The sequence below is a fragment of the Mesoplodon mirus genome, assembly GCF_964341445.2.
Source record: "Mesoplodon mirus genome assembly, chromosome: 1".
Lineage (NCBI taxonomy): Eukaryota > Metazoa > Chordata > Mammalia > Artiodactyla > Ziphiidae > Mesoplodon > Mesoplodon mirus.
In genome coordinates this window covers 58,701,962-58,728,506 of record NC_138976.1, presented here as the reverse complement: position 1 = coordinate 58,728,506, position 26,545 = coordinate 58,701,962, and the positions used below count along the sequence as shown (strand labels likewise).

The following is a 26,545-nucleotide window of genomic DNA, read 5'->3' as shown; positions in this document are numbered from 1 at the left end:
GTTAGAGCCTGAAATGTGATTTCATTTCTTTTTGTACATATCAGATAAGCTTATTAATTAAACATAAAAGAGCAAAAAGCTATAATAAAAGGCAGTATATTTTTAAGGAGCTAGTTGGGTTACGCGATGAGCTTTTGTGAAGCTCTGAACTCATTTAACAAAGGAACATTCATGTTTTAAAAAATACAATTGGGACTTCCCTGGCAGTCCAGTGGTTAAGACTCCCTGCTTCCACTGCAGGGGGCACAGGTTTGATCCCTGGTTGCGGAACTAAGATCCTGCATGCCATGGGGCATGGCCACAAAAAAAAAAAAAAAAGATGAAAAATACAATTGCACTGTGTGGTTTTTAATGCCAGGAGCAAAGCATTTACGGTTTAGAAGGAGTATAGTTGTTATGAGGTATTTAGTGTCTAGTCCACAGCCAATGAAGATCATTCTTCTGTGTAAAAGCTTTTTCTCCAAAAATGTCTATGTTGACTCTTCTTTAAGTAAAATGTGCTTTTAGAATACCTATAATACTTTACCATATATACATGTCATGTATTAAGTTCTTCTGCTCATTATAATTACCATCAGTTAGTACAAACATATGTATTTGAGAGCATCTTGGGAAATATTTGGGATCAATTTGTTCATTTATGCAAAACACGCAGTTGGAATTTTGATGGGGATTGCATTTAATCTGCATATCAATTTGGGGGGAGTATTGCCATCTTTACCATATTAAGTCTTCCAAACTATATGAGTTTTCTTTCCATTTATTCAGGTCTTATTTCTTTTAGCACTGTTTTACGGTTTTTAGTGTACAAGTCTTTCACCTCCTTAATTAATTTTTAAAAATATTTATTTATTTTATTTATTTGGTTGTGCTGGGTCTTAGTTGCAGCAGGTGGCCTCCTTAGTTGTGGCTCGCCCAGCTCCATAGTTGTGGCATGCGAACTCTTAGTTGCAGCATGCATGTGGAATCTAGTTCCCTGACCAGGGATCAAACCCAGGCCCCCTGCATTGGGAGCACAGAGTCTTAACCACGGCACCACCAGAGAAGTCCCTCCTTAATTAATTTTATTAAATATTTCATTCTTTTGGATTCTGTTATAAATGGGATTATTTTCTTAATTTCTTTTTCGGATTGTTCATTGCTGATGTGTGGCAACACAGGTGGGTTTTATCAACTTCATGCGTTAATCTTATACCCTGCAATTTTGCTGAATTTGTTAGCTCTAATAGCTTTCTTGTGGATTTTGGGGGGATTTTTTATTGTATAGGATCATGTCATTTGCAAATGGAGATAGTTTTTATTCCTTCCTTTGCACTTTGATTTATCCCCCCCAAACACACCCCCCTTGTCTTATTGCTCTGGCTAGAACTTAACAGTATGGTGTTGAATAGCAGTGGTGCAAGCAGGCATCCTTGTCTCATTCCTGATCATAGGTGGAAGGCTTTCAGTCTTTCACCATTGAGTATGATGTTAGCCGTGGGTTTTTCATAAATGCTATTTATCATGTTAAGGAAGGTCCCTTCTATTGATGGTTTTATGAGGGCTTTTACCATAAAAATATGTTGGGTTTTGTCAATTGCCTCTTTTTTAATTGATAATGATCATGTGGATTTTTCCTTCATTTTATTAATGTGATGTATTACATCGATTGCGTTTCTTAGGTTGAGTCCCTCTTTTAATGTAACCATAATACCACACCTAAAAAATGGTTAATTCTTGAATATCATCATATATCCAAATTACCCTGATTGTTCCAGGAAATGTTTTTTTTTTAAACAGTTGGTCGCTGGTGGTTCTGTTCATAGTTGTTCTGATATTAAGAATGGTAGTGAGCTGCTACATTTGACCACCACTTGTTTTGCTCATCATTTCCTTTACTGTTCCAACAGAGCTCTGGTGAAATTGTCCCAAGGTCCTCATTATGTTCAAATTTCCAAAGCCAAAGGATGTTTTGTCCTTATCTTACTTTACTTTAACTCCTTTAGTATAGTACATATCACCCTATTTAGCTTCTACAATTTTCTTTCAAGTCAGTACAGTTGCAGTGGGGGTCATACAAGTTTATAAGATTAGTGGACATAAGAGCCAGTTTAGAAAGGATGGAGCATGACTGGGAATTGGAGTTATAGAGGCTTCTTTTTGAAAGCGTGACTTTAAGGGAACGAGAAGATAGATATGGGCCTTGCTGTTTTGTCCATGGACCAGTATTGTCCATAGGGCCTGTGAGTGTGTTAGAGAGTCAGAATCTCAGGCACTGCCCTAGATCTACTTAATCTGTATTTTAACGAAATCCCCAGCAGCAATGGTTTAGGATACCTGAAAGGTGAGGGGATACAGGGTCCAGGGCTATTTTTTAACATTTCTCCCAGGAGAGAACCTTGAACATCTTTATATTGAAGGGAAGAAACCAATGGAGAAGGAAGGGTTGAAAATATAGGACTGAGAGGTTTTACTGTCAGTTCTTTTATTTTCTCTGTGGTTTTCTTAAGAAGATAGGTAATATCCATAATAGGATGGGTATGGGATAAAAGTTTGATAATATTCATGTCAGTTGAAGGGAAAACAGCCCCAGGGACTTACCTTGTGTTCCAGCCCTCACTGTTCTCTCTGTTAGCCATCCTTTAAAGGTTATCTGTTCACATCCTCATCCCCAGACCTCCCACCATATAGTTGTAATTAAAAGGGTATAAGTCTCTGAAAGATTGTTGTTCCTTGTGATTCAGGGGCATAACTTAAAAATGATGACTTAGATAATTATACTTAGATGCTTTCAGGTTGCAAGCGGCTCTTTCATATATATCTTGCAGTTCCCTAAGGCTTCTAATTTCTGTTAACTGATCCAGGTTTGCTTGAGTGTGTGGTAGTCTTTTAGCTGATCATGGTGGTAAAGTTTCTCTCCAGATCAAATAATTGTTAATATCTGGTGATTTGGTCTTTTTTCCCCCTCTTTCCCCTCAATTAAGCATACTAGTGAGGTTTGGAAAAACTTGTTAGCCAGTATAAAGACAGGTACCCATCTCATTCAACTAAATATGAAACAGAGTTGTCAAACTTTTGACCTTTTGTACTGTTTTATAAACAAGATGAGATATTTATAAAAATAACAGTTTTTTTTTCCTGGAAAAGATGTTAAGTTAAAATATGTAAGATCTGATATTCCCTCATAATTTCAAATACTCCATAAAGTGTAATGTAAACAGGTCACTATATTATTGTATATGTCAGATGTGTTTTTTGAGATAAAGAATCACAGACTACAAAGTTTTTATCTTCCTTCACTTATCAGATTGATTGGCTTTCATATGAATTTTTTTTCCAGCACTTTGGTTTTTGAAAATTTTCAAACATACGGAAAAGTTAACAGAATATTGTAATAAACACCAGTATCCTTTTCTCCTAAATGGTAAACTGTAGTATAATGAACAATATGCTGTCCATCTAGATTCAACAAATTAACATTTTCCAATATTTTTGTTAAACTATTTGAAACGAGGCTGAAGCTATCATAACAATTCTCCTATGAATACTTCACCATGCATGCCTTAAGACATGTTCCTAATGACCATGGTATATAGAAAATTAATAATTCCATCATATTTTTCAGTATCCACTCCCTAGCCAAATATTTGCAGTCGTCTCAAGAATGTTTATTTATAGCTTAAAAAAAAATCCAGGATCCTGTCGTGGCTTACCTGTTGTATATGGGTATTGTACCTCTTTAGTCTGTTTATCTAGAACATTCCCCAACATTTTTCTGTGATATATAGACATATCGAAGAGTCTGGGCCACTTGTTTTATAGAATGCCCTACATTCTAGATTTATCTGATTGTTTCCTCATCAAGTCATTTAACTTGTTCCTTTATTGTCAGTATTTCCTGTAAACTGGATGTTAGGTTTAAAGTCTGGATTAAATGTACATTAAATATTTTTGGCAAGAATACTTACAGGTAGCGCTAGCATCAGGAAAGCATGTAGTAACAGATTGTCCCATAATTAGTGATGCTAAGTTCAGTCACTTGGTTAAAATGGTTGTTTGCTATCTATTGTAAAGGCATTTTTATTTTTTCTGTTATTTAAGTAATTTGTGGAGTTGTGGGCATTGTTTAAATATCTTGTCGCCTAACACCTTTTCACTTACTGTTTCCATTGGTCATTGCCTGAATTAGATCTTGTATGGGGGGATGTAAAATGAGACTTTTCTAACACTGTCATTTAAAAAATACATTTTTAATTGGCATTTTATTATAATGAAGAGCTTTCCTATTCTCTTGGCCTCATTTTTTTTAATGATACAAATTTTTAAATTTGTTTTGAGTATAATTGAGGAACTGTGAATTTTAATTTATTCCATTTGATAAAAATCAATTACAATCCTTATTCTTTTTGCCCAAATTGTCCCAAGTTTGGCCAGTGGGAGCCCTTTCCAGCTGACTGCTATGTCAATCAAAATTTGGAGCTATGTGTATTCATTGTTACTGAGGTGTCTATTTTTTATATAAACAAATATTTATATAAATCATGAGTTCATACTCATATTTCAACTTCAAATTTTAACATTAAAATCTTACTGAACTCATTTTGGATTGTATCTTGTTTCTCTTATGCTGAAAATCTTGGTTTCTAAATCATAAATATGTTACTTATTTATCTTATTTACATAAGGTAATCTCAAGTTATAGTATCAGTTTTACTACCAATAGTAATTCTGTTACTGAGTTCCTTGTCCCTAGAATAAAACCCATTAAGCATTTACAGAGCACTGTGTTAAAAAATTATATGAAATAGTTTTTCTATGTGGTTATATTACCAATTTGCTATGCAGTTAGGTTCATTTGTTCCTTTTTGTGTTTCATTTGTTTTAAAATTCTTTCTTTTAATATGGAAAATATTGTTGCGGTTCAGAACACATAAAAAGATATATTTAGAGTAGTATTGCTTCAGTTTCTGTTTCTTCTACTCCTTTCTCCATACTTTCTGCCCTCTCCTCCCCTGTTGTTTAGTTTCTGATTTATCCTTTTAAATGTGTGTTTTTACAGAAATAAACAAACACATATGTGTGTATAGTTTTATTTCTTCCTCTTAAACAAAATGCAGATACTGTGTACACTATTTTATACTCTGTTTTTTCACCTAACAACATCTCCTGGGAACCACTCCATTTCTGAAAATGGAGATCTTTCTCACTCTTTTTTTTTTTTTTTTAATAGCTTTGTAGCACTTATTTGTGTGGATGTATCATACTTTATTCAGCCAGCCTCTATTGATGGACATTTGGGTTCTTTCCTATCTTGTGCTGTTAAAGAATGCTTTGGTGAATAATGTTGTGCATATGTTGTTACGTATTTGTGGAGTTATATTTTCAGGTAGATCCTAGAAAGGAATTGCTGGGTTAAAAGATACATACATGCATAATTTTGTTAAATGTTACCAAATTTCCCTCCATTGTGATTGTGCCATTTTATACTACCATCATCACTGTATGTCAGTGCTTCTTTCCCCACAATGCCATCAACAAAGTATGTGATAAGATTTTTGAACTTTTGTCAGTCTCACAGTAGAGAAATGGTATGTCAGAATAATTTTAATGAGGTTAAGTATTTCTTCAATGTTTAAGGACCGTTTTTTCTTTTGTGAACTCTTAATGTCTTTTGGCATTAACTGTTTGTTAATGTCTTTTTTAAAAACAGGTTTTTGATTAATTCTTTTAAAATTCAGGATAGTGGTTTTCCTTAATGATATAGTGATTGGAAGGGAGAATAATGAGAACCATTGGTGATTGTCTGTTTTTTGGTCTGGAGCTGGTTATACAGGTTTGTACACTTTATGCCAATAAACTGAGCAATATGCTTAAGTAAAAAAATAAAATCAGGTTTTTGGTCTTTTTCTTGTTTTTTTAATGAGATTTTTATGTGTTAGGAAGATGAACTTTTTGTAAAAAGAGTCACCAGATGTTTTCTCCAAGTTTATTAATTTGTCTTTTTTAAAAATTGAAGTATAGTTGACTTACACTGTTATGTTAATTTATAAGGTATACAGTGTAGTGATTGAATATTTATATTTATAAAGTTATAAAATATTGATTATATTCCCTGTGCTGTACATTACAGCCTTGTAACTTATTACAAGTAGTTTGTATCTCTTAATCCCTTTTACCTATTTTGCCCCTTCTCCATTCCTCTCCCCTTATAATTTGTCTTTTGACTTGGTTTACAGCGTTTTTTTGTCATGTAAAGTTTATTTTATGAAGTTTATTTTCTTAACTCTTTTCTTTTATTGCCTCTAGATTTTGAGTCATAGTTAGATTTTTCCTACTGCTAGGTTTTCTTTTAGTATGTTTTCATTCTTTACATTTACATATGTGATCCACTGGGAGCCCTTTCTGTGTATAGTGTTGAACTACAGATAGAATTTTGTTTGTTTATTTTTCCCAAATGGCAATTTACTTATTCAAGCACCGCTTATTAAATTAAAAAGTCCATCTTTCCCTCAGTGTATTGAGGTGTCACCTTTATCATATACTAGATTTCTGTTCATTGTTCTTTCTATTTACTCATTTGCCAATAGTATTTTGATTTAAATATGGAGGCTTTATAGTGTTATATTTAGTTGGGCTTTAACAACTTCATTGAGCTATAATTCACATATCATACAATTCACCCATCTAAAGTGTACAATTAAATGGTCTTTAGTATATTAACAGAGTTGTGTAGCCACAATCCACTTTAGAACACTTTCATCACTCTAAAAAGAAACCTTATACCCTTAGCAGTCACTCCAATACTCTTTCCTACTCTCTAGTCCTAGGCAACTACTAAATTACTTTCTGTCTCTGTATATATACCTGTTCTGGACATTTCATGTAAATGCAATCATACTATATGTGATCTTTTTTGTCTGGCTTTTTTCACTTAATATGTTTACAAGGTTCATCCATGTTGTACTATGTATCAGTACTTCTTTGTTTTTATTGATCCATGATATTGTTACATGGCTATACTACAGTCTACATATCCATTCATTAGTTGATGGACATTTGATTGTTTCCACTTTTTGGCTGTTGTGGATAATGCTGTTATAAGCATTTGTGTACCAGTGTTTGCATAGATGTGTTTTCTTTTCTCTTGTGTATATATTGAGAAGAATCTATGTTTACTTTTCCTCTTGGGTCATGTGGAAAATATGTTTAACCCATTGAGGAACCGTCAGACTGTTTTCCAGAGCTGTTGATTTCCACCAGCATTGTATGAGGATTCCAATTTTTCTGACACTTGTTATTATCTGTCTTTTTTATTCTAGCCATTCCCATGAATGTGAAGTGGTATCTCATCATGGTTTGATTTGCAGTTCCCTAATGGCTAATAGTATGTTCAAGATCTTTTTATGTGCTTTCGGACATTTGTATATCCTCTTTAGACAAATGTCTATTTAGATTCTTTGCCCATTAAAAACAAAGATGTTTTATTTTAAAATAATTTTACTTTTACAGAAGAATCGTAAAGATAGTACAGAGAATTCCTATATATCCTTTGCCAGTCCTGTGACCGTTTTTAAATGGTATAATTTTTTTATATTGATTTGTAAGATTTTTTTTTACATATTCTGGAAAGAATTTCCTAGTTAAATATATGATTTGCAAATATTTCCTCACAATCTGTGGTTATCATTTCACTTTCTTTTTTTTTTTTTCTTTTTTTTTTATTGCGGTACATGGGCCTCTCACTGCTGTGGCCTCTCCCGTTGTGGAGCACAGGCTCCGGACGTGCAGGCTCAGCGGCCATGGCTCACGGGCCCAGCCGCTCTGCGACATGTGGGATCTTCCTGGACCGGGGTACGAACCTGTGTCCCCTGCATCGGCAGGCGGACTCCCAACCACTGTGCCACCAGGGAAGCCCCCATTTCACTTTCTTGATGGTATCAATTGTAGCACGGAAGTTATTAATTTGAATGAAGTCCAGTTTATCTGTTTTTCTTTTGTCACTTGTGCTTTTGGTGTCATATAAAAAGGCTTAGTCTAACACAAGGCCACAAAGACTTATTCCTATGTTTTTTTCTAGGAATTTTATAGTTTTAACTCTTACATTTAAGTGTTTTATCCATTTTTGGTTTTCTGGTGTGTAGTGTAAGGAAGGGGTCCAACTTTGTTCTTTTGCATTTGGATATCCAGTTTGTCCCAGCACCATTTGTTGAAAAGATTATTCTTTTTCCATTGATTTATCTTGCCACTCTTGTCAAAATCAATTGACTGTAAGTGTATGGGTTTAATTCCAGACTGTCCACGTTATTCCATTGATCTATATGTTTATCCTTATTCTAGTACTGCACTGTACTGATGACTAGATTGGTAGTAAGTTTTGAAATGGGGGAGTGTGAATCCTCCAAGTCTGTTGTTTTTTTCTAGATTGCTTTGGCCTATACTGGGTCCCTTGCATTTCCATATGAACTTTAGGATTTTGTTGCCTGTTTCTAAAAAAGCAGGCAGCTAGGATTTAGATAGTAATTTGACATCTAACCAATATTAAGTCTTCTTATCTATGACCATGAGATGACTTTTATTTATTAGCTCATCTCTAATTTCTTTAAATGGTGTTTTATAGTTTCAGTCAGGAGATTTTTTTTTTTTTTTTTTTTTTTTTTTTACGGTACGCAGGCCTCTCACTGCTGTGGCCCCTCCCGTTGCGGAGCACAGGCTCCACATGCGCAGGCTCAGCGGCCATGGCTCATGGGCCCAGCCGCTCCGCGGCATGTGGGATCCTCCTGGACCGGGGCATGAACCTGTGTCCCCTGCCTCAGCAGACGGACTCTCAACCACTGCGCCACCAGGGAAGCCCAGTCGGGATTTTTAAAGGTGGAATTTTGACAGGAATTATGATGGTAAATTTTGTGAAAACATCTGAATACTAGATAAAACTTCTGAGAATTGACCTGAGGATGATTGTGGTATTGCCCCTTTTTTGTTTCATATGTTTCTTGTAATAAGCAATAAAAAAAATCAAGTTGTTTGATCCTATTTACACTTCTAAAATTGTATTCTAGCTGTTGAAAAATAGTAGGAGATTTATAATTCCCAAAGTAATTATTTTAGTTTTGGTTTGCAGTTAAGGTTTGGGAAACAACAGGGGAGACCAAAAAAAATTTATTTTGTTCTTAAGGAGAAAACTAGCCTTTAACCTGACATATGTTTACTTATTTATTTATTTCTTCCCTCCCTGCCATGCAGAGTTTTATATGATGGGAAAGAAAGACTAATTCCAGGATGTGAAGTGATCCAAGCCACACCCTATGGTCGCTGTGCCAATGTCAACAATAGTTCAACTACTTCACAAAGAATCTTTATTACTTATCGAAGGGCTCCTCTAATTCGACCCCAGAATTCGTTGGCTGTAACTGATATCTGTGTTATCGTAACCAGTAAGGGAGAAACCCCTCCTCATACCTTCTGCAAAGTTGACAAAAACTTAAATTGTGGAATGGTAAGAATAAAGTTTCATTTCCAAAATTTCATAAGAAAATTAAAAAAATTTTTGGACTTCTCTTTATTATTGGGCTTATTATTTACTCTCAGTTTATATTGTCATGATTTTTTTTATTACTTTTAGCTCTCTAATTTTTTTTTTTTTTTTTTTTTTTTTTGCTGTACGCGGGCCTCTCACTGTTGTGGCCTCTCCCGTTGCGGAGCACAGGCTCCGGACACACAGGCTCAGCGGCCATGGCTCACGGGCCCAGCCGCTCCGCGGCATATGGGATCTTCCCAGACCGGGGCACGAACCCGTATCCCCTGCATCGGCAGGCGGACTCTCAACCACTGCGCCACCAGGGAGGCCCTAGCTCTCTAATTTTTATGGTTCATAATAACTTAAAAAAATCCTTAGCTACCTGATGTTTTAGAATAATTTCATCCAGAAAATAGATGCTTAAAGTCAGGGATTTTTTTTTTTGATATGTGCTAATACATTACACTAATATACAGGTTTTGTTAGCTTTTGGGTTTTAGTGGTGTCTTCAAGGACAATTGCAGGGAGATTGGGTCAAGACACCCTTTATATTTATTTATTTATTTTAAACATTGTAGTTTTCATATTTATTTTAAAAGGGCTCTACTGAAGAAGAAAATGCAACATATACATTGGATTTATAGTTTTATGACACTAAACTTTACTGTTGGATTATGTTTATTTTAAAAAACAACTTAAAGCAAACGAATATTAGCTTAAATGAGGTATAGGCAGAGCTGACCCATGCACCCAAGGCTATTAGTCAAGACAGGTTTGCCTCTGGAGATAATAACTTCATAGCATCTAGTGACCCCGGTCTTCCCTAGTTTGGGCTCAGCACCCACGTTTTGTGCTGTTTCTTTCAAATAGAGGGAGCCTCTGCATGACTACAGAATTGTAAAATTTTTGAAACAACCTTTGCATCAGTTTAATTTTCGTGGCAGTGTTTTTTTATTCCTTTTCTTCTAGTGTTTTCAGTTTCATGTTTTGCTATATTGTATACTATATAGTCTGTTTGATAAACATGTTTTAAATAGACTTCCCTGAGGAAATAATCAAAATCTTTAGAAGACATTCAACAAAATCAATTTATTATCACTCTTCTGTCTTTTTTTTAAACCTAATTTATATTTTACAGTGGGGTTCCAGTGTGTTTCTGTGTTATAAGAAGTCTGTGCCTGCTTCTAATGCAATAGCATATAAAGCTGGTAAGTAAATGGAAAAAAAAAAGGTCTCTGTATTGTTGCACACTAACATTTGGTTAGAAGAGATAGTGTATGCTCCCTTATACAGTTTGTGGAATTGATCTATTCATAAATTGAATTATCTGTAACTTTAGCATGTAAAGGCGTAAGTTTTCCTAAATACATTACATACTACAAGATACATTAGTATTACCCCCCACCAACAAAAATATACTGTTAATTAAATGGAAAATTTTATTCCAAACAAGCATTTGTGGAATAAACATTCAGTTTTAGTCAACACTAATAGATTTAATAGTTGAGTGGAAAATATTTACTCTCTGACCTTTTATATTTTGGCAGTCAGAAAGGTGTCAAAGTACATCTTTACTTCTTATATATTTCCTTCTCTTATCTCTGTGTGTCTGATTTGAAACCACATGTTACTTGCCATGAAAGGTGGAGTTGCTTCCTTTCTCCCTTGTTGCAAAGAATCAGCTATATGGAAGAGAGGAGGGCCTGAGAACCTTTTCTGCCATGAAGTGTTTGAGAAATCTATCGCCACATTCTTACTGCACAGTAAAGTGTCAAGGGCTGTAAAGATTTAAGTGTGACCTCTTCATCCCACTGGTATGGTGGGATAAAAACTGAAAATACAGGTATGCTCCAGTTGTAAATAGAAGAGATACTGGAATACTTCTTTGTGAAAAGAAGCAGTGTCAATTACTTTTTATTGTGCACAATTTTTGGAATAAAGTTTTACTTCAGGGAAGTCAGGCAAATCCATATATGAGAAATCTTAATTGTCTTCATAAAGACATTCATACTAATGTATCAAACCATTTAATATAAAAGTAAAGGCAGCAATTAACAGTTATAAATTTCAGTATCACTTTAAAATGTAATACTGTTAATATTGCTGTAATGTGTTGATTATATATGATTTCCTTAGAAGTTTTTTTTTTTTTTTTGGTGGTGAGGAAGTGTCACTTAAAGAAAACGTATAGAAACAAGTTTTGTGAAGGTGTTCAGGTATTTGATATAAGACATATTTTAGAATAAAGAATTTTGGAGACTGAATTTGGACTCAAAATTCTGCTACTGACTTTCAAGTGTTTAACCTAGAGGTGGTCTGTGTGTTAGAGATATTAGAGGCTAATGAATTGATGCCATGTAGCTACTTTATTCTGAAGGGTCTTTGTTATGCTTCTCAGAGTGTCCCCTGCTCCTGCTTCTGTGATCTCGCATACTCTGTACAGAAACAAGAGTTTCTGTCTCATTTACTTTTCATGTTACATTCATTTTACACTGCTGCTCTCTCAAGAAAAGTTTAGGGTCTGTGATAATTTCTGCTGCCTTGGCATTATTTCATAACACTTGTCCCTTCCCTGAATTTTTTTTTCTCTCCACAGAAGACTAACTGAAATAGTTGATAAATTTCCCTGTATGTTTCTTGCATTCTCTAAGATGTTGGCAGTATGTAGGGAAAATACATTAAGATTAATGATCCTGTTGAATAGAGTTTTAACTAGTATATTTAATACATTTTAACGTTATAGTGAACTTTAAGTCCATGGGTAAAAATAAATGGTAAATTTGTTATTTATTTTACTGATATGGAAAGAGAAAAATTGATCTTGAAATTTCACACAAATATTTCTGTAAAATGTGCTATTAAAATATCCTATTAATATGTATTAATATGTAATATGTAAAATATCCTATTAATATGTATAACATTAATATGTAATTAGTAACTGTTTAAAAGTAACTATTTTAAAAAAATTATCGGGAGTTCCCTGGCAGTCCAGTGGTTAGGACTTGGCGCTTTCACTGCCGTGGGCCCGGGTTCAATCCCTGGTCAGGGAACTAAGATCCTGCAAGCCGTGTAGCACAGCCAAAGAATAAAAAATAATAAAATAATAAATAAATAAATATCATTATGTCCTTTCTCCAATAGGTTTAATTTTTAGGTATCCAGAAGAGGACTATGAGTCATTTCCACTCTCGGAATCTGTCCCTCTCTTCTGCCTTCCAATGGGGGCTACAATTGAATGTTGGGATCCCCAAAGCAAATACCCTCTTCCAGTTTTTTCAACTTTTGTCCTCACAGCCTCTTCTGCTGAAAAGGTATATTTTTTCCTCTTTTATTAAACCTATTTTGTCCACGTTTTTAATCCATAAAATGATTAATATAAGTTTAATGTGAATGTTAGGATTATTTGGACACAATACATTTCTGTTTAAATTTGTACTATAATGCCCAAAGTGAGATGTCTACATGAAAGTTGGGATCAGGATGCTGATACCCCTGGAGTGTCTATAGGAGCAAATATAAAGTCTCTGGAGAGATACCCTCAAAACCCAGGCCTCAACATGAGATTCTAGTGAAAGTTAGAAGACATAGGTACCATAGGAAGAATCAACAAGACACAGAGCTGGATTACACCCTTAAGATATTGAAATGATAGAATAACAATATCAAAGATATTATAAATTGAATATATAATTGAAATGATTCAAGACCTAATAGAGGGGCTCAGAACATCAAGGAAAGAACAGGATATTTTGAAAAATGAGTAGACAGGTTGGAAAAGCAATCAAATGTCTAGAAATGAAAATATCCATAAAATTTAAAATGTAATGAATGGTTTAAACAGCAGATAAGTCATACATGAAGGAAGAATTAATGAAGTGGAAAATAGGTTATCTTGAATGTGGCACAGGAATATATAAAACATAAAAGGAGTTTAAAAATGCAGAGGATAGAATCAAATGGACCAATAGATATTTAATGAACCCCAGAAGGAGAGACTAGAAAAGGGAGAGACAGCATTTTAAGAGCTAGTGGTTGATTGAGAGTTTTCCAATGTTGATGAAAAATTGAGTTTTTCAGGTTAAAGATACACTCTGAATCTTCAGCAGAAAAAAAATAAAAGTACAAAACCACCTCTTTTCATATTATAGTAAAATGATAGAATACCAAAGACAAAAAACAACCAGAAAGAAAAGACATACTTACAAAGGTATAACTATTAATTGATGGCTAATTTCTCAACAACAACAGTGAGGGTCATAAGACAAATAATACATTAAAATTGAGGGAGTAAGTGAAGATAGTTTAAACAGTATGCAGAAAGTGCTAGCCATAAAAGAAAAGATGAATAATAGGACCTCATTGGAGTTAAGGACATCTGTTCATTCAAAGGTACCATTAAGAAGGTGGAAAAGCAGGCCCCAGGCTGGGAGAAAGTAATGTGATACTGTAGGTATTCCATAAGGGTCTTGTATTCAGAATACTTAAAGAACTTCTATATTGTCATCAAGGATAAGAAATAACTCTGTGGCCCAACAGGTATACACCTGAGCATATCCCAAGAGAAATGAGTATATATATTCTCCAAAACACATGTATATTTGTATACTTTATTGGTAATAGCCAAAAATTCAAAACGTGTATAAACAGTAATAATAACATAGAATGATAATTTAAAATAAAAAAGAGATGGCAAAAAAGCAATATTAGGAAATAAAAAGTAAATAAAACTACAGATCTAGTAGAAATTTAAAAATTGAAAACTTTCTTAGGAAATTTGATAGAATAGCCAATTTTATTGAAATGTGTAACTAACCAAGGCTGACTCTTGTGGAGCAAACAAAAATACATCTGTGTCTTCATTCTCCAGTCTTCAAGTTTACAGCTACTGTACTGAAGATGATAATTAAGGTTAAGTGTCCAGCACAGTGTCTGGAACATAATAAAATACTCACTAAATGGAAGGCCAGTACTATATTGACTGGATTGCTTACAAGTAAGCTAACTCTTTAGCTTAAAAATCATTTATAGTTTCTTCCATTGAAAGCAATAAATATAAATGAATATTTTAATATCTTCAAACACTTCAAACACTTCAAACACTTCAAACACTTAACCAAAGTTACTTTGACCATTAGAGAACAACAAAGCCTCATTGTGATGCTTTTGACATATTGCTTGTTAAGAACCCCAGAGATGACTTTGAAATAATTGTATCTGAGAGTGTTATTTGTATCTGTAAAGACAAGGGTTAATGTGATATAACAGACACATGTATATATGACATATATACATACACATATGTATATAGTGACTAAACAGTTAAAAGATTTATAAAAGTATCACTTAACCATTTCCAGAGCGTTTTCATCACTCTAAACAGAAGTTTCTTCCACTCCTATCCTATGTCCCTCTTTTCTACTATCTGTCTCTACCAATTTGTCTATTCTACGTAGCACATATAAATGGAATCATATAATATTTGTCTTTTTGTGTCTGGCTTATTTCACTTAGCGTAATGTTATCAAGGTTCATCCATGTTGCAGTATTTATCAGAATTTGATTCCTTGTTAAGGATGAATAATATTCTCTTGAGTGTATATATAGTCAGCCCACCGTATCCAGGGATGCCCAACCTGTGGATCTGGAGGGCCGACTGTACTACATCATTTTATATAAGGGACTTGAGCATTCATGGATCTTGGTATCCGCTGGGGGTCTTGGAATCAACCCCCTCGAATACGGAGGGACGACTATACCACATTTTGTTTATCTGTTCGTCTGTTGATGGACATTGGGTTGTTTCTATCTTTTGGTTATTGTGAATAATGCTGTTATGAACATTGGTGTACAAGTATTTGTTTGAGTCCCTGCTTTCAGTTCTTTTGGGTATATACCTAGGAGAGAAATTGCTGGATCATAGGGTAATTGTTTAACTTTTGGAGGAGCTGCCAAACTGTTTTCCCCCATAGGTGCACCATTTTACATTCCCATCAACAATGTTTGAGATTCTTTTTTTTCATTTACCTGTCATATGTACTCTAAGCAAATACTTCTTTTGGAATAAGAGAAAAAGAGAAATTAATTTTTAAAAGCACTCAAATTTTACAATGGAATTTTTTTACTCTGTAGGTATATGGAGCTGCCATCCAGTTTTATGAACCTTACTCTCGAGAACTTCTAACAGAAAAACAGCTTATGCAGCTGGGCCTGTTGACACCTGTGGAGAGAAAAATGGTCTCCAAATCCATCAATTCAAACAAATGCATTTGTTTACTCTCACACTGGCCTTTTTTTGAAGCTTTTAGAAAATTTCTCATGTTTATCTACAAACTTTCTGTGTCTGGACCACATCCTCTTCCCATTGAAAAGTATGTATAATGATCTGAAGGATGTCTGGTGGAAAAATTGGATGTATATGTGTACATTTCATTGTTTACCTGACTTTAAGCATCAGAGTTGAAAGGGAAGGAGAGTCACAGTCATCCTACTTTTTACTTGCTCCCTTCTTCACCTGAATCATTGACTGAATTTAAAATTGAGGAGTGGTGGTGAGGATGACCAGATAAAAATCTTCTGAGAATTCAGCTGAGGAAGAAACATATATATACATTATATTGTATGTGTTCTTCCTACTCATTCTTAAATAACCAAGAGAAAAATAGCTGTTGTTGCACACACACCCCAACTATCCAAATGACCATTGCAAGTTAAACATCTCTAAACTGATGTAGAAATTAATGGTGTTAATTGATGTTAATTGATTAATTGATGTTAAAAGTAAGGTTTTGGTTTTAGCATTGATAGAACTCTACGTGCTTTCCCTTTGATTTGTAATTCTCTTCATCATGGAAATGTTTTGTAAGCAAGAAAAATAGATGTGGAACCACTGTCTTTTTAAAACCACATCTTTTCTGACTTCTAGTGGTACGTTGACTTGTTTATTATGGTAAATAACTCATGTATCCTGCTAACAAAGCAAGTCAAGATCTTTGGTGGAAATGTGTTACACTGTGTGTAAACAGATTTTTCTTAAACTTTGCAAAATTTCACATTATAGCAAAAAGATTATCAGTGAAGCATACTAGTTTAGTGGATAAGAGGGGGCCAGTTACCTGTAGGTTTTAAAGTAATGCTGCTCAAAAATCAACTTTATAAAATAGTAAAAGTGCTATGCATAAACACATAAAATTTGGTATAGCTATATGGTTTCAGCTTTCTTGTATTACTGGAATGACAGTCTAATGGTTCATAATTCTAGATTTAACTTTCAGCTGTCAGATTAACTTAAAATTGATTGAAGTAAATTTAATGTTAATAATAAGCTAGCAGCCTTTTGAAAAATTAAGGTTCTGTGAAATTTGTGGAAAAAAAATCAGTGTATATCATCAATTCTTTTTTTTTCAGTTGAAATAATACTTTGCATTTAGTGGCTCCTAAGAGCTCAAAACTTTGGAAAAACTTGAGTTATTATGTATAGGTGGAGAAATAGGACAAGTGATTTGCCCAAAGTTATAGTGTAAGAACTATATTAATTTAATTAATATTATTAGATTGAATTCTGTATTAGTTTTGATTCATTATATCACAGTTAGTTACTCCCCATACTGATACTGATAACCAGGGCAATAAATGTTAGCTTCTTTCATGAAAACTCTATTTATGTTATTCTTATTTTCCTGATGATAATAGGGTATATTAATCTGGACTTTTAATCAGGAAATACATTTTGCATTTTAGAAGTTGCATTCCACTCATAGTGGAATGAGTACATTTATTTACACTAAGTAAATTTATTTATTTATTTAGCTTAAGTTTTAGGTAAGTGGCTCTGTCAGGTCCAGGATGATGAATAATGGTATTTAAGATCTGTTAAAATCATGAAGCATTTTAGAAAAGTAATTATCTTTATTTCAAAAATTTTTTCTAGGCACATTTCACATTTTATGCAAAACATCCCTTTTCCTTCACCACAAAGACCAAGAATCCTGGTACAGGTAATAAAAAAGAGTATGTTTGAAGGGAGTGCTGCATATGTTCATTCCAGTCATTGCAATGTGGACGCTATGGCCCTTTTGGTTTGAGGCGGAGCAAGATGCATCCATGAAATCCTTGAATTTTCTGTATTTTATATCTTTAGCTAATATTCTTTTGTACTGTTTTTTTGAATTTTGGGTATACAGAATTGGAATAATTACAATACTTGGTTCATGACATCATCATTGTTTCATGTGTGGCCTTTACGTAGCTGACTTTAATAACGTAAAACCCAAAATTATGTTGAGGGCATGTTTTTAATATTCGAGTGACTAATAAATATCAAATGTGAAATTGGTTATGGTTGGAAGGCGGAAGTGAAGCAGTCTATGATAGTGTTGTTAAAGGACCAGTTTCTTTTTATTTCCAGTCAGTGGCAGACCTATATAAGTATATAGCTTGTGACGTAAGCAGCTTACCATATGAGATCAGTATAGACGTGAACAGGTCTAACCCTGTCCAAAGACATGAGTTCACTGATAATGTACTTGGATGTGAGAGCAGTGTCAGAGTGCCATGAAAGTTTCTAAATCGCTTTCTCTCTATTTATATACTATTTCTTCTTGGACCAATAACAGTTTGCAGACTGATCTATAGAGGCAAGCTATTTAAACATTTTTTTCTAAGATGGTTATTAACATTATATGTGTTAGTCAAATATTGTTAATCTTGAATGTATTTCAGTTCAGCAAGTATTAATATATATTCAGCAATTGCCAAATAGAGAGTAAATAAATTAGAGGCTTTTAAAAAGCAGTTATTCCATAATTTTTAAAAAGCTGTATTTTAATCAATTAACTGAATCAAAATTCAGTTGAATTAACCATTTAATTTTAAAGAACTATATACTTCTAAGTAAATAACAGCTATTGTTTTATATTTTAGTACATGTTTCCAAATCTGTATCAGTCTGCCTATTAAACTATTTTCCATTTTACCCTTGATCTAAATATTTAGGTTTCAAAATTGGCTTGGTTAATTTATCATTTTTTTTCTTTTTTTAAGCTATCAGTCCATGATGCGTTAATATTATCACAACCAGTTTCTACACCTTTACCACTAAGGTAATTAATGGTATATAAAGTAATACATTTGTTCACTTGGAGCAGAATGCTTTAAAATATTTTAAGGGTTAGTATAATCGAGTTGTGTTATCTTTACAAACTAAGAATAGCCTTAATGTTTCTAACTTTGATAGCTGGGGCCATTCAGCATTTTAAAAATGGAACACTTAAAGAAAGCTGCAAGATTGAATGTAGGGAATACCTCCCTTTTCCTCTCATCTCCCTTCTGCATATCCAGTTCCTTACTAAATGTTCAAGGTGAACTGATTTTACCTCCTAAAATGTCTTGAATCTATTGGCTTCTCTTCATCTGCATCACTAGTCCAGGCTAGCATGATCTTTTATCTGGACTACTTCATTATGAGCCTCTTAATTGGCACTCTTTTGCTCTTGTCTTTCAGTTTTTTATCCACACTGCAGCCAATGTTTCCTTTTTTTTTTTTTTTTTTTTTTTGCGGTACACAGGCCTCTCACTGTTGTGGCCTCTCCCGTTGCGGAGCACAGGCTCCGGATGCGCAGGCTCAGCAGCCATGGCTCACGGGCCCAGCCGCTATGTGGCATGTGGGATCCTCCCGGACCGGGGCACGAACCCGTGTCCCCTGCATTGGCAGGCGGACTCTCAACCACTGCGCCACCAAGGAAGTCCCAATGTTTCCTTTTGAGAATGCAAATATAAAATTGTTGGAGAATGCAAATATTTCTATTTGGGGCATAATCTCTTGTTGTTTTCATCCCTTCCTTTAATATGCTTTAGTCACAGTAGGTTTATTTCAATTTCTTGAACATGACAATTGCTTTTCCTTGCTTCAGGACCTTTGCAAATGTTGTCTCCCCACCAACCCCTACCTTCTTTCTTTAGAGCTCGGCTCAAATGGCTGTTCTTTAGGAAAATCTTTCCTAATAAACGCCCTTGTTACCAAAGGATGAGTTTGAATCATTCTGCTATACCATCTTATTAAATTTGCTACTTTTCAGTGATGACTAAATCAGGACTTGAAATTAATATTAGATTCTCAATTTATTAATATTTAGGAAATAATTTAATAAGCAAATCTTAGCACCTTTTGGTGAAATAGTTCATAATCACCTCTTTTTCTCTCCTTTTCTAGTGGAGCCAACTTTAGCACCTTGTTAATGAATCTGGGTCCTGAGAATTGTGCAACACTGCTGCTCTTTGTTTTACTTGAGAGCAAGATTTTGCTGCATTCTCTTAGGCCAGCTGTGTTGACTGGAGTAGCTGAAGCTGTTGTAGCTGTAAGTATAGAATTTTCTTTTTAGTGCAGAATTCTTGACAGAGAATTTTTACTCTAAAGGGAAATTTCCTTCAACCAAAGCTTTGAAATTACCACTAAATGTTTAACATAAATGTAGTAGGGTGGCAAAGAGAAATACTAAATATAAAGAAAAAAAGTGATTTCTATTGAGAGAAAATTCCAATTTCTAATTTTTCATATTTTAGAGCTCTTCAGAGAATCTATATGATTACATAATAATAGAACTTGTGAATGAAGCTTACTGTATTAAATGAGAAGCTCTGGTCAATTTCAGCTACCCTAAAATTGTGGACATGAATTACATGACTAATTTCTCCCAATTTTAACTTTTAATCATTGTGAGCCAGTAATGTATAGGAAAATCTAGGTGATTGTGAAATTGGATAATGTACAAATGTTTAGCTATTGTGAAAAGCATAAATAAAAGTTAAATCAAGTCCTGTTTTAAAACCTCTTGATGGCTTCCCATTGCAATTAGAAGGAGGTCTGATCATGTAGGGCTTTATAGGTCATAATATAGAATTTTGGATGTTCCATTTCTCTAACGCTATTTTCCACTATTTGTTTAGTTTAAAATAGCTGACTCTCCTCTCTTCCCTTCCCCATTTTACTCTCACGGAAGTAAGGATCTTTTTTAGGTCTCTTTTTTACTCCTGTGTCCTCAGCATTTATCACAGTTAAATAGCATGGAGTAAACACTCAATAAATACTTGTTAAATCAACAAATGGGGTATGTCTCCAAGATATTATTCTGGTCAGAGAAATGCTGCTAGGACTGAAAACAGTAATAACCATTTGAGATGGTTTATGGGGGCAAAGATCCTAATTATGTACTAATTTTCCAAGCCTCCACAGTTGCATGTAAAAGCAAAAGTTGTTATAACATGAAAATATTTGTTAATGAACTGACCAGCTTTAGGAAGTTCCCACTCAAGTATTTCTTCCTATAAAACTTTAGGGATTATCCATGCCCCTCTATCTGAATCTCTGTGGCCCAGTCTCTTGCAATGTGAAATTGGAGATCTTATTAAAATGCAAGATTGCATGAAATTTATGTAACCGATGTTGGAGAACAGTCTGAATTGCTTGCAAAACTATTGATAAATGAGGATTTGATAGTAAGGCAAATTACCATTTAAAGAGGAGAAAATTGAAAAGAATCGTGACAATTTAAATTCCTCAAAAGGAGAGTGATTTGAATATCAAAGAATATTGAAGAGTTAATGGAGCCCCATAGCAAAAATTGATGGAACCAATGAGTATTCTTGTAAAATTGACATTATTTATGATTGTGCTGCAAAAGTCAAAGGTGAAGACAAGGGTGTCATATTTTGTTGTCCAGTAGTTTTGTTCTGAAATTTCTTATGTAGTTAGAGGTATAACATACCTTTTGTTGAATGGTAGATAGTCAGTTTTCCCTGGAGGAAATCTGAAGTCGTTGCAAGGTCCTTTGCGAGTAGTTCTATCCCTCTGCTCTCTGATACCATTTTCTACTTCTCTCCCTCTTACTCACTCTGCTCCAGCCACTCTGGCCTCTTTGCTACCCCTGGCACATACTAGGCAGTCCCCACACCTTAAGGCCTTTGCTCTAGCTGTTCCTTTTCTTCGAAGCGCTCTTCTAGATAACCCCTTGACTAAAACCCTCACCTCCTTCAAGTTTCAGCTCAGTGTCACTTTCTTAATGAAGCCTACCTTGTTTGGCCTATTTAATAATACAGCCTGCTTTCCCCCTCTCCTCTCTCATGTTCTAAACTCTAATCGCCTTTACTTGGCTTTACTTTTTCTTTTTTTTGTAGCACTTAGCACTCTCTCACATGGTATATATTTTATTTATTATGTCTTCTTTTTGTTTTCTCTCTTCCTGCTAGACCAGGTGTTGGCAAACTATGGCCTGTGAGTCAAATCCTGGCTGCCACTTGTTTTTGTAAATAAAGTTTTACTGGAACATAGGCCATTTATTTACATAATGCCTTTGACTGCTTTCATACATGAAGACAGAGTTAAGTATTTGTGACAGAGACAATATGGCTTGCAAGGCATAAAATATTCTTTATCTTTTACAGAAAAAGTTTGCTGGCTCTTATGCTACACTGTACATTTCATGAGGGCAGGGATCTTTGTTTCATTCACTGTTACAGCCCCATCATCTAGAACAGTTCTTGGTACATATTAAGTGCTCAATTACTAGAAAGTAAATAAGTGATTGAAGACAGAATTCCAATTCTGTATAACCATCTGGAATAACTGGCAGAGGTAGTAAATGCTATAGGTAATTATTTGGGGTGAGTAATGATGGATAAGGTAAGAATTGAAGTAGATCTTGAAATATAGCAAGGATTTTTGTAGCAAAGATTTTGTCATCAATGATTAAAATTTTAATATTAGTTGATTATTAAAATTTTAATTTTTTTTTTTTACTTATCAAAACTTGTCTTTTTCCCTTTTTAAAAAGAACACATTGATACAATTAAGGTAGAGCTTTATAAAGGAGAGCTGGTAAAGATTGTTGAGGTATGTTTTATATTACCTAATATTTTTAAGATGCCAAGATTCACTGAAGTTGGATAATATTATGTTTATTTGGGCAGTTACAAAATTTTTTTAGTTCTTGGTGTTCTTAGTTGGATTTTAGTCAAAGGTTATCTTGAAAATTAACATGAATGAAATGCATCAGAGTTAAAGATCATGAGTTTGTTTTATAAAATTTTGGGCAATTTTTTCTCCTCTTTCACTTTCTCCGTAAAATGGGAATGTGGATTTTCTATAGGCATTAGAAGAATTAACATGCAAAGAGCTGTTAGCATTTTAATTGTGCTTATGATCATTGTCATTCTTGAAGATTTTAATCACATTGGTTCATAGTATTGCCTAGCAGTGTTTTATAGTCATTTAGTTTTTGGAATGAAGTTTAATATAGTCATTTAGTTTTTGGAATGAAACTAGACTTAAATGCTCTGTAATGGTCCCTTTCAGTAGTATTAGTTAATTACTAATTCTCACTGCAAATTTAAAACTTGGTTAATTTTTTAAAACTTTTTTTCCCAGATGATCTTTCCATTTCAGTGGCAATGCCCATATATTCCCCTTTGTCCTCTTTCACTGGCAGCCGTGCTTAGTGCACCTTTACCATTTATAGTTGGAGTTGACTCAAGGTATTTTGATCTTCATGACCCACCACAAGATGTTGTTTGCACTGACTTGGATACAAACATGTTATATGTGTAAGTTGATTCTTTTTATATTATCTCCATTTATATTTTTCCCCACATATAGTTATAGCTCATTGAAAGCATATACAAATATGCTACTTTTAAAAGTTGGTAATAAGTCTTCAGATTCAATACAATGATTCTCAATCAGGACAGGTATCAGAATCCTGGAATGTTGTATGATTTGAAAAAGATTGTGTTCAATATTATAATAGTTTATATTGGATAATAATGTTAACAGTAGGCAGGAGATATTTATGTTTATCAGAAGAGAATATGGATTATTTAAAAAAAGTTAAAAGCACTGCTTTCAGAGCTCAAGAGATGATATGCTATCTAGGTTTAATTCAAAATCCGTGTGTAAGCTCTTAAAAAATGGGTTTACCTGTTTGAGTTTAGTCACAATATAGGGTAATATGCTGTTTTCTTAGTTGTCAAGATTTGAATTTTATAGGGATTACAGAGAAATTGATATTAAAACTTAGAGTTTGTGTTTACTGGAGGTGATACATATGTATAGCAGTGGTGTAACTGAGGGTTCAGAGAGTAGAGCAGCACACTATTAAAAGAAGATTCATCCATCCCGTTCTAGATGGATGTTTAGGAGTGCCCTCTGCACCCCGCCCTCACAAAACAACAAACAGCGTGGGTAAGGGCAGTAAGGATTGAAACTTCCCTAGGATTAGTGCCAAATCCCAGGTCCTGGAGTGCTTTTATTCTTTACTATTTGATACTGGCAGAAAATGAATAGAGTAAGAATTTGGGATTAGACTTCAATGGTTATAGTAGTAGAATTGGTTGGGAAAATAGCCTTGAGTGAACCAGAAGAATAACTTAAGGAAGGAAGAAAACATTTAATGTACCTTAAAAAATAATTTTGAAATGGATCTACCATTGTATTTTGAAAACTGTGTAATTGTGGTAGCTCTTTACTATGTTTGTTTATTTATTTGGGTTTTCAGTACTTTTAAAAAATTGAAGTATAGTTGATTTACAATATTGTACTATTTTCAGGTGCACAGCATAGTGATTCAGTATTTTTACAGATTATATTCCAGTAAAAGTTATTAAAAGGTAATGGCAATAATTCCCTGTGCTATGCAGTATATCCTTGTTGCTTATTTATTTTATACATAGTAGTTTGTACTTCTTAATCCTACACCCCTATCTTGCCCCTCCCCCCTTTCCTCTCTTCACTGGTAGCCATTAGTTTGTTTTCTATATCTGTGAGTCTGTTTCTGTTTTGCTGTACTCATTTTTTTGTTTTATATTTTAGATTCTACATATAAGTGATATCACAAAGTATTTATTTTTCTCTGCCTAATTTCACTAAGCATGATATTCTCTAGGTCCATCCATGATGCTGAAAATGGCAGAATTTCATTCTTTTTTATGGTGGAGTACTATTTTATTGTATATATACATATATATATATAAAATATATATATATACACATATCATCCTTATTCATTCATCTGTTGATGGACACTTGGGTTGCTTCCATGTCTTGGCAATTGTAAATAGTGCTGCTATGAACAATCAGGTGCATGTATCTTTTCGAATTAGTGCTTTCATTTTTTCTGGATATGTTATATACCCAGGAGTGGAGTTGCTGGATCATATGGTAGTTCTATTTTTAGTTTTTTGAGGAACCTCCATACTGTTTTCCGTAGTAGCTGCACCAGTTTACATTTCCACCAACAGCGTATTTGGGTTCCCTTTTCTCCACATCCTCACCAACATTTAGTTTTTGTTGTCTTTTTGCTGAGAGCCATTCTGACAGGTGTGAGGTGATATTTCACCGTTGTTTTGATTTGCATTTCTGTAGTAACTAGTGATGTTGAGCATCTTTTCATGTGCCTGTTAGCCATCTGTATGCCTTCTCTGGAAAAATGTCTTTTCAGGTTTTCTGCCCATTTTTTGATTGTATTGTTTGCTTTTTTGATAATGAGTTATATGAGCTGTTTGTATGTTTTGGATATTAACCCCTTGTTGGTCGCATCATTTGCAAATATTTTCTCTGATTCCATAGGTTGTCTCTTTGATTTGTTGATGGCTTCCTTTGCTGTGCAAAAGCTTTTAAATTTAATTAGGTCCCATTTGTTAATTTTTGCTTTTATTTATTTTGCCTTAGGGGACAGATCCAAAAAATACTGCTATGATTTATGTCAAAGAGTGTCCTGCCTATGTTCTCTTCTAGGAGTTTTATGGTTTCAGATCGTCTATTTAGGTCTTTAATCCATTTTGAGTTTATTTTTGTATATGGTGTGAGGGAATGTTCTAATCTCATTGTTTTACCTGTAGCTGTCCAGTTTTCCCAGCACCACTTACTGAAAAAACTGTCTTTTCTCCATTGTATATTCTTGCCTCCTTTGTCATAGATTAATTGATTGTAGGTGCGTGGGTTTATTTCTGGGCTCTCTGTTTAGTTCAGTTGATCTATGTGTCTGTGTTTTGCCAGACACAAAACATGCTGTTGCTGTTTTGATTACTGTAACTTGGTAGTATAGTCTGAAGTCTGAGATGGTGATACCTCCAGCTTTGTTCTTTTTCCTCAGGATTGCTTTGGTAATTTGTGGTCTTTTGTGGTTCTTTATGAATTTTAGGATTATTTGTTCTATTTCTGTGAAAATGTCATGAGTATTTTGATAGGGATTGCATGATTGCTTTGGGAGGTATTGGTCATTTTAACAGTATTAATTCTTCCAATTCCAGAAGAGCAAGGGGTATCTTTGCATTTCTTTGTATCATCTTCACTTTCCTTCATCTGAGTTTTCAGAGTGTAGGTCTTTCACCTTCTTGGTTAAGTTTATTCCTGGGTATTTTATTCTTTTTGATACAATTTCAAATGGGATTTTTTTTTTTTACTTTCTCTTTCTGATAGTTCATTATTACTGTAGAGAAAAGCAACAGATTTCTGTATATTAATCTTGTATCCTGCAACTTTGCTGAATTCATTTATTAGTTCTAATAGTTTTTGTGTGTTGACTTTAGGGTTTCCTTCATTTTTTTTTTAAATTGAAGTATAGTTGATTTACAGCTCTACAGCCAAGTGACTCAGTTATACACATACAGACATTCTTTTTTTGTGTTCTTTTCCACTGTTGTTTATCACAGGATGTTGAATATAGTTCCCTGTGCTATACAGTAGGACCTGTTGTTTATCCATTCTAAATGTAATAGTTTGTGTCTGCCAACCGCAAACTCCCAGTCCTTCCTCTCCCTACCCCCTTGGCAACCACAAATCTGTTCTCTGTGTCTAGGAGTCTGTTTCTGTTTTGTAGATAAGTTCATTTGTGTCATGTTTTAGATTCTAGGGTTTTCTATGTAAAGTATCATGTCATCTCTAAATAGTAACAGTCTGACTTCTTCCCTTCCAATTTGGATGCTTAATTTAACGGGAAGGCTTTCAGCTTTTCACCATTGAGATGATGTTAGCTGTGCATTTGTCACATATGGTCTTTATTA

General features: G+C 34.1%; 1 protein-coding gene across 5 annotated transcripts in view; it reads left to right on the top strand.

Moving 5' to 3' along the window:
- The window catches only part of DENND4C (DENN domain containing 4C), a 124,336-nt gene that overhangs the window by 30,010 nt on the left and 67,781 nt on the right, over positions 1-26,545 (top strand). For all 5 annotated transcript variants that reach the window (XM_082628461.1, XM_082628460.1, XM_082628462.1 and 2 more), the window contains 8 exons: positions 9,220-9,472; positions 10,632-10,701; positions 12,638-12,807; positions 15,626-15,864; positions 17,424-17,490; positions 18,536-18,594; positions 19,704-19,848; positions 22,914-23,089. In XM_082628461.1, coding sequence (XP_082484587.1) covers positions 9,220-9,472; positions 10,632-10,701; positions 12,638-12,807; positions 15,626-15,864; positions 17,424-17,490; positions 18,536-18,594; positions 19,704-19,848; positions 22,914-23,089 — 1,179 coding nt within the window. The remainder of the gene's footprint in view (positions 1-9,219; positions 9,473-10,631; positions 10,702-12,637; positions 12,808-15,625; positions 15,865-17,423; positions 17,491-18,535; positions 18,595-19,703; positions 19,849-22,913; positions 23,090-26,545) is intronic.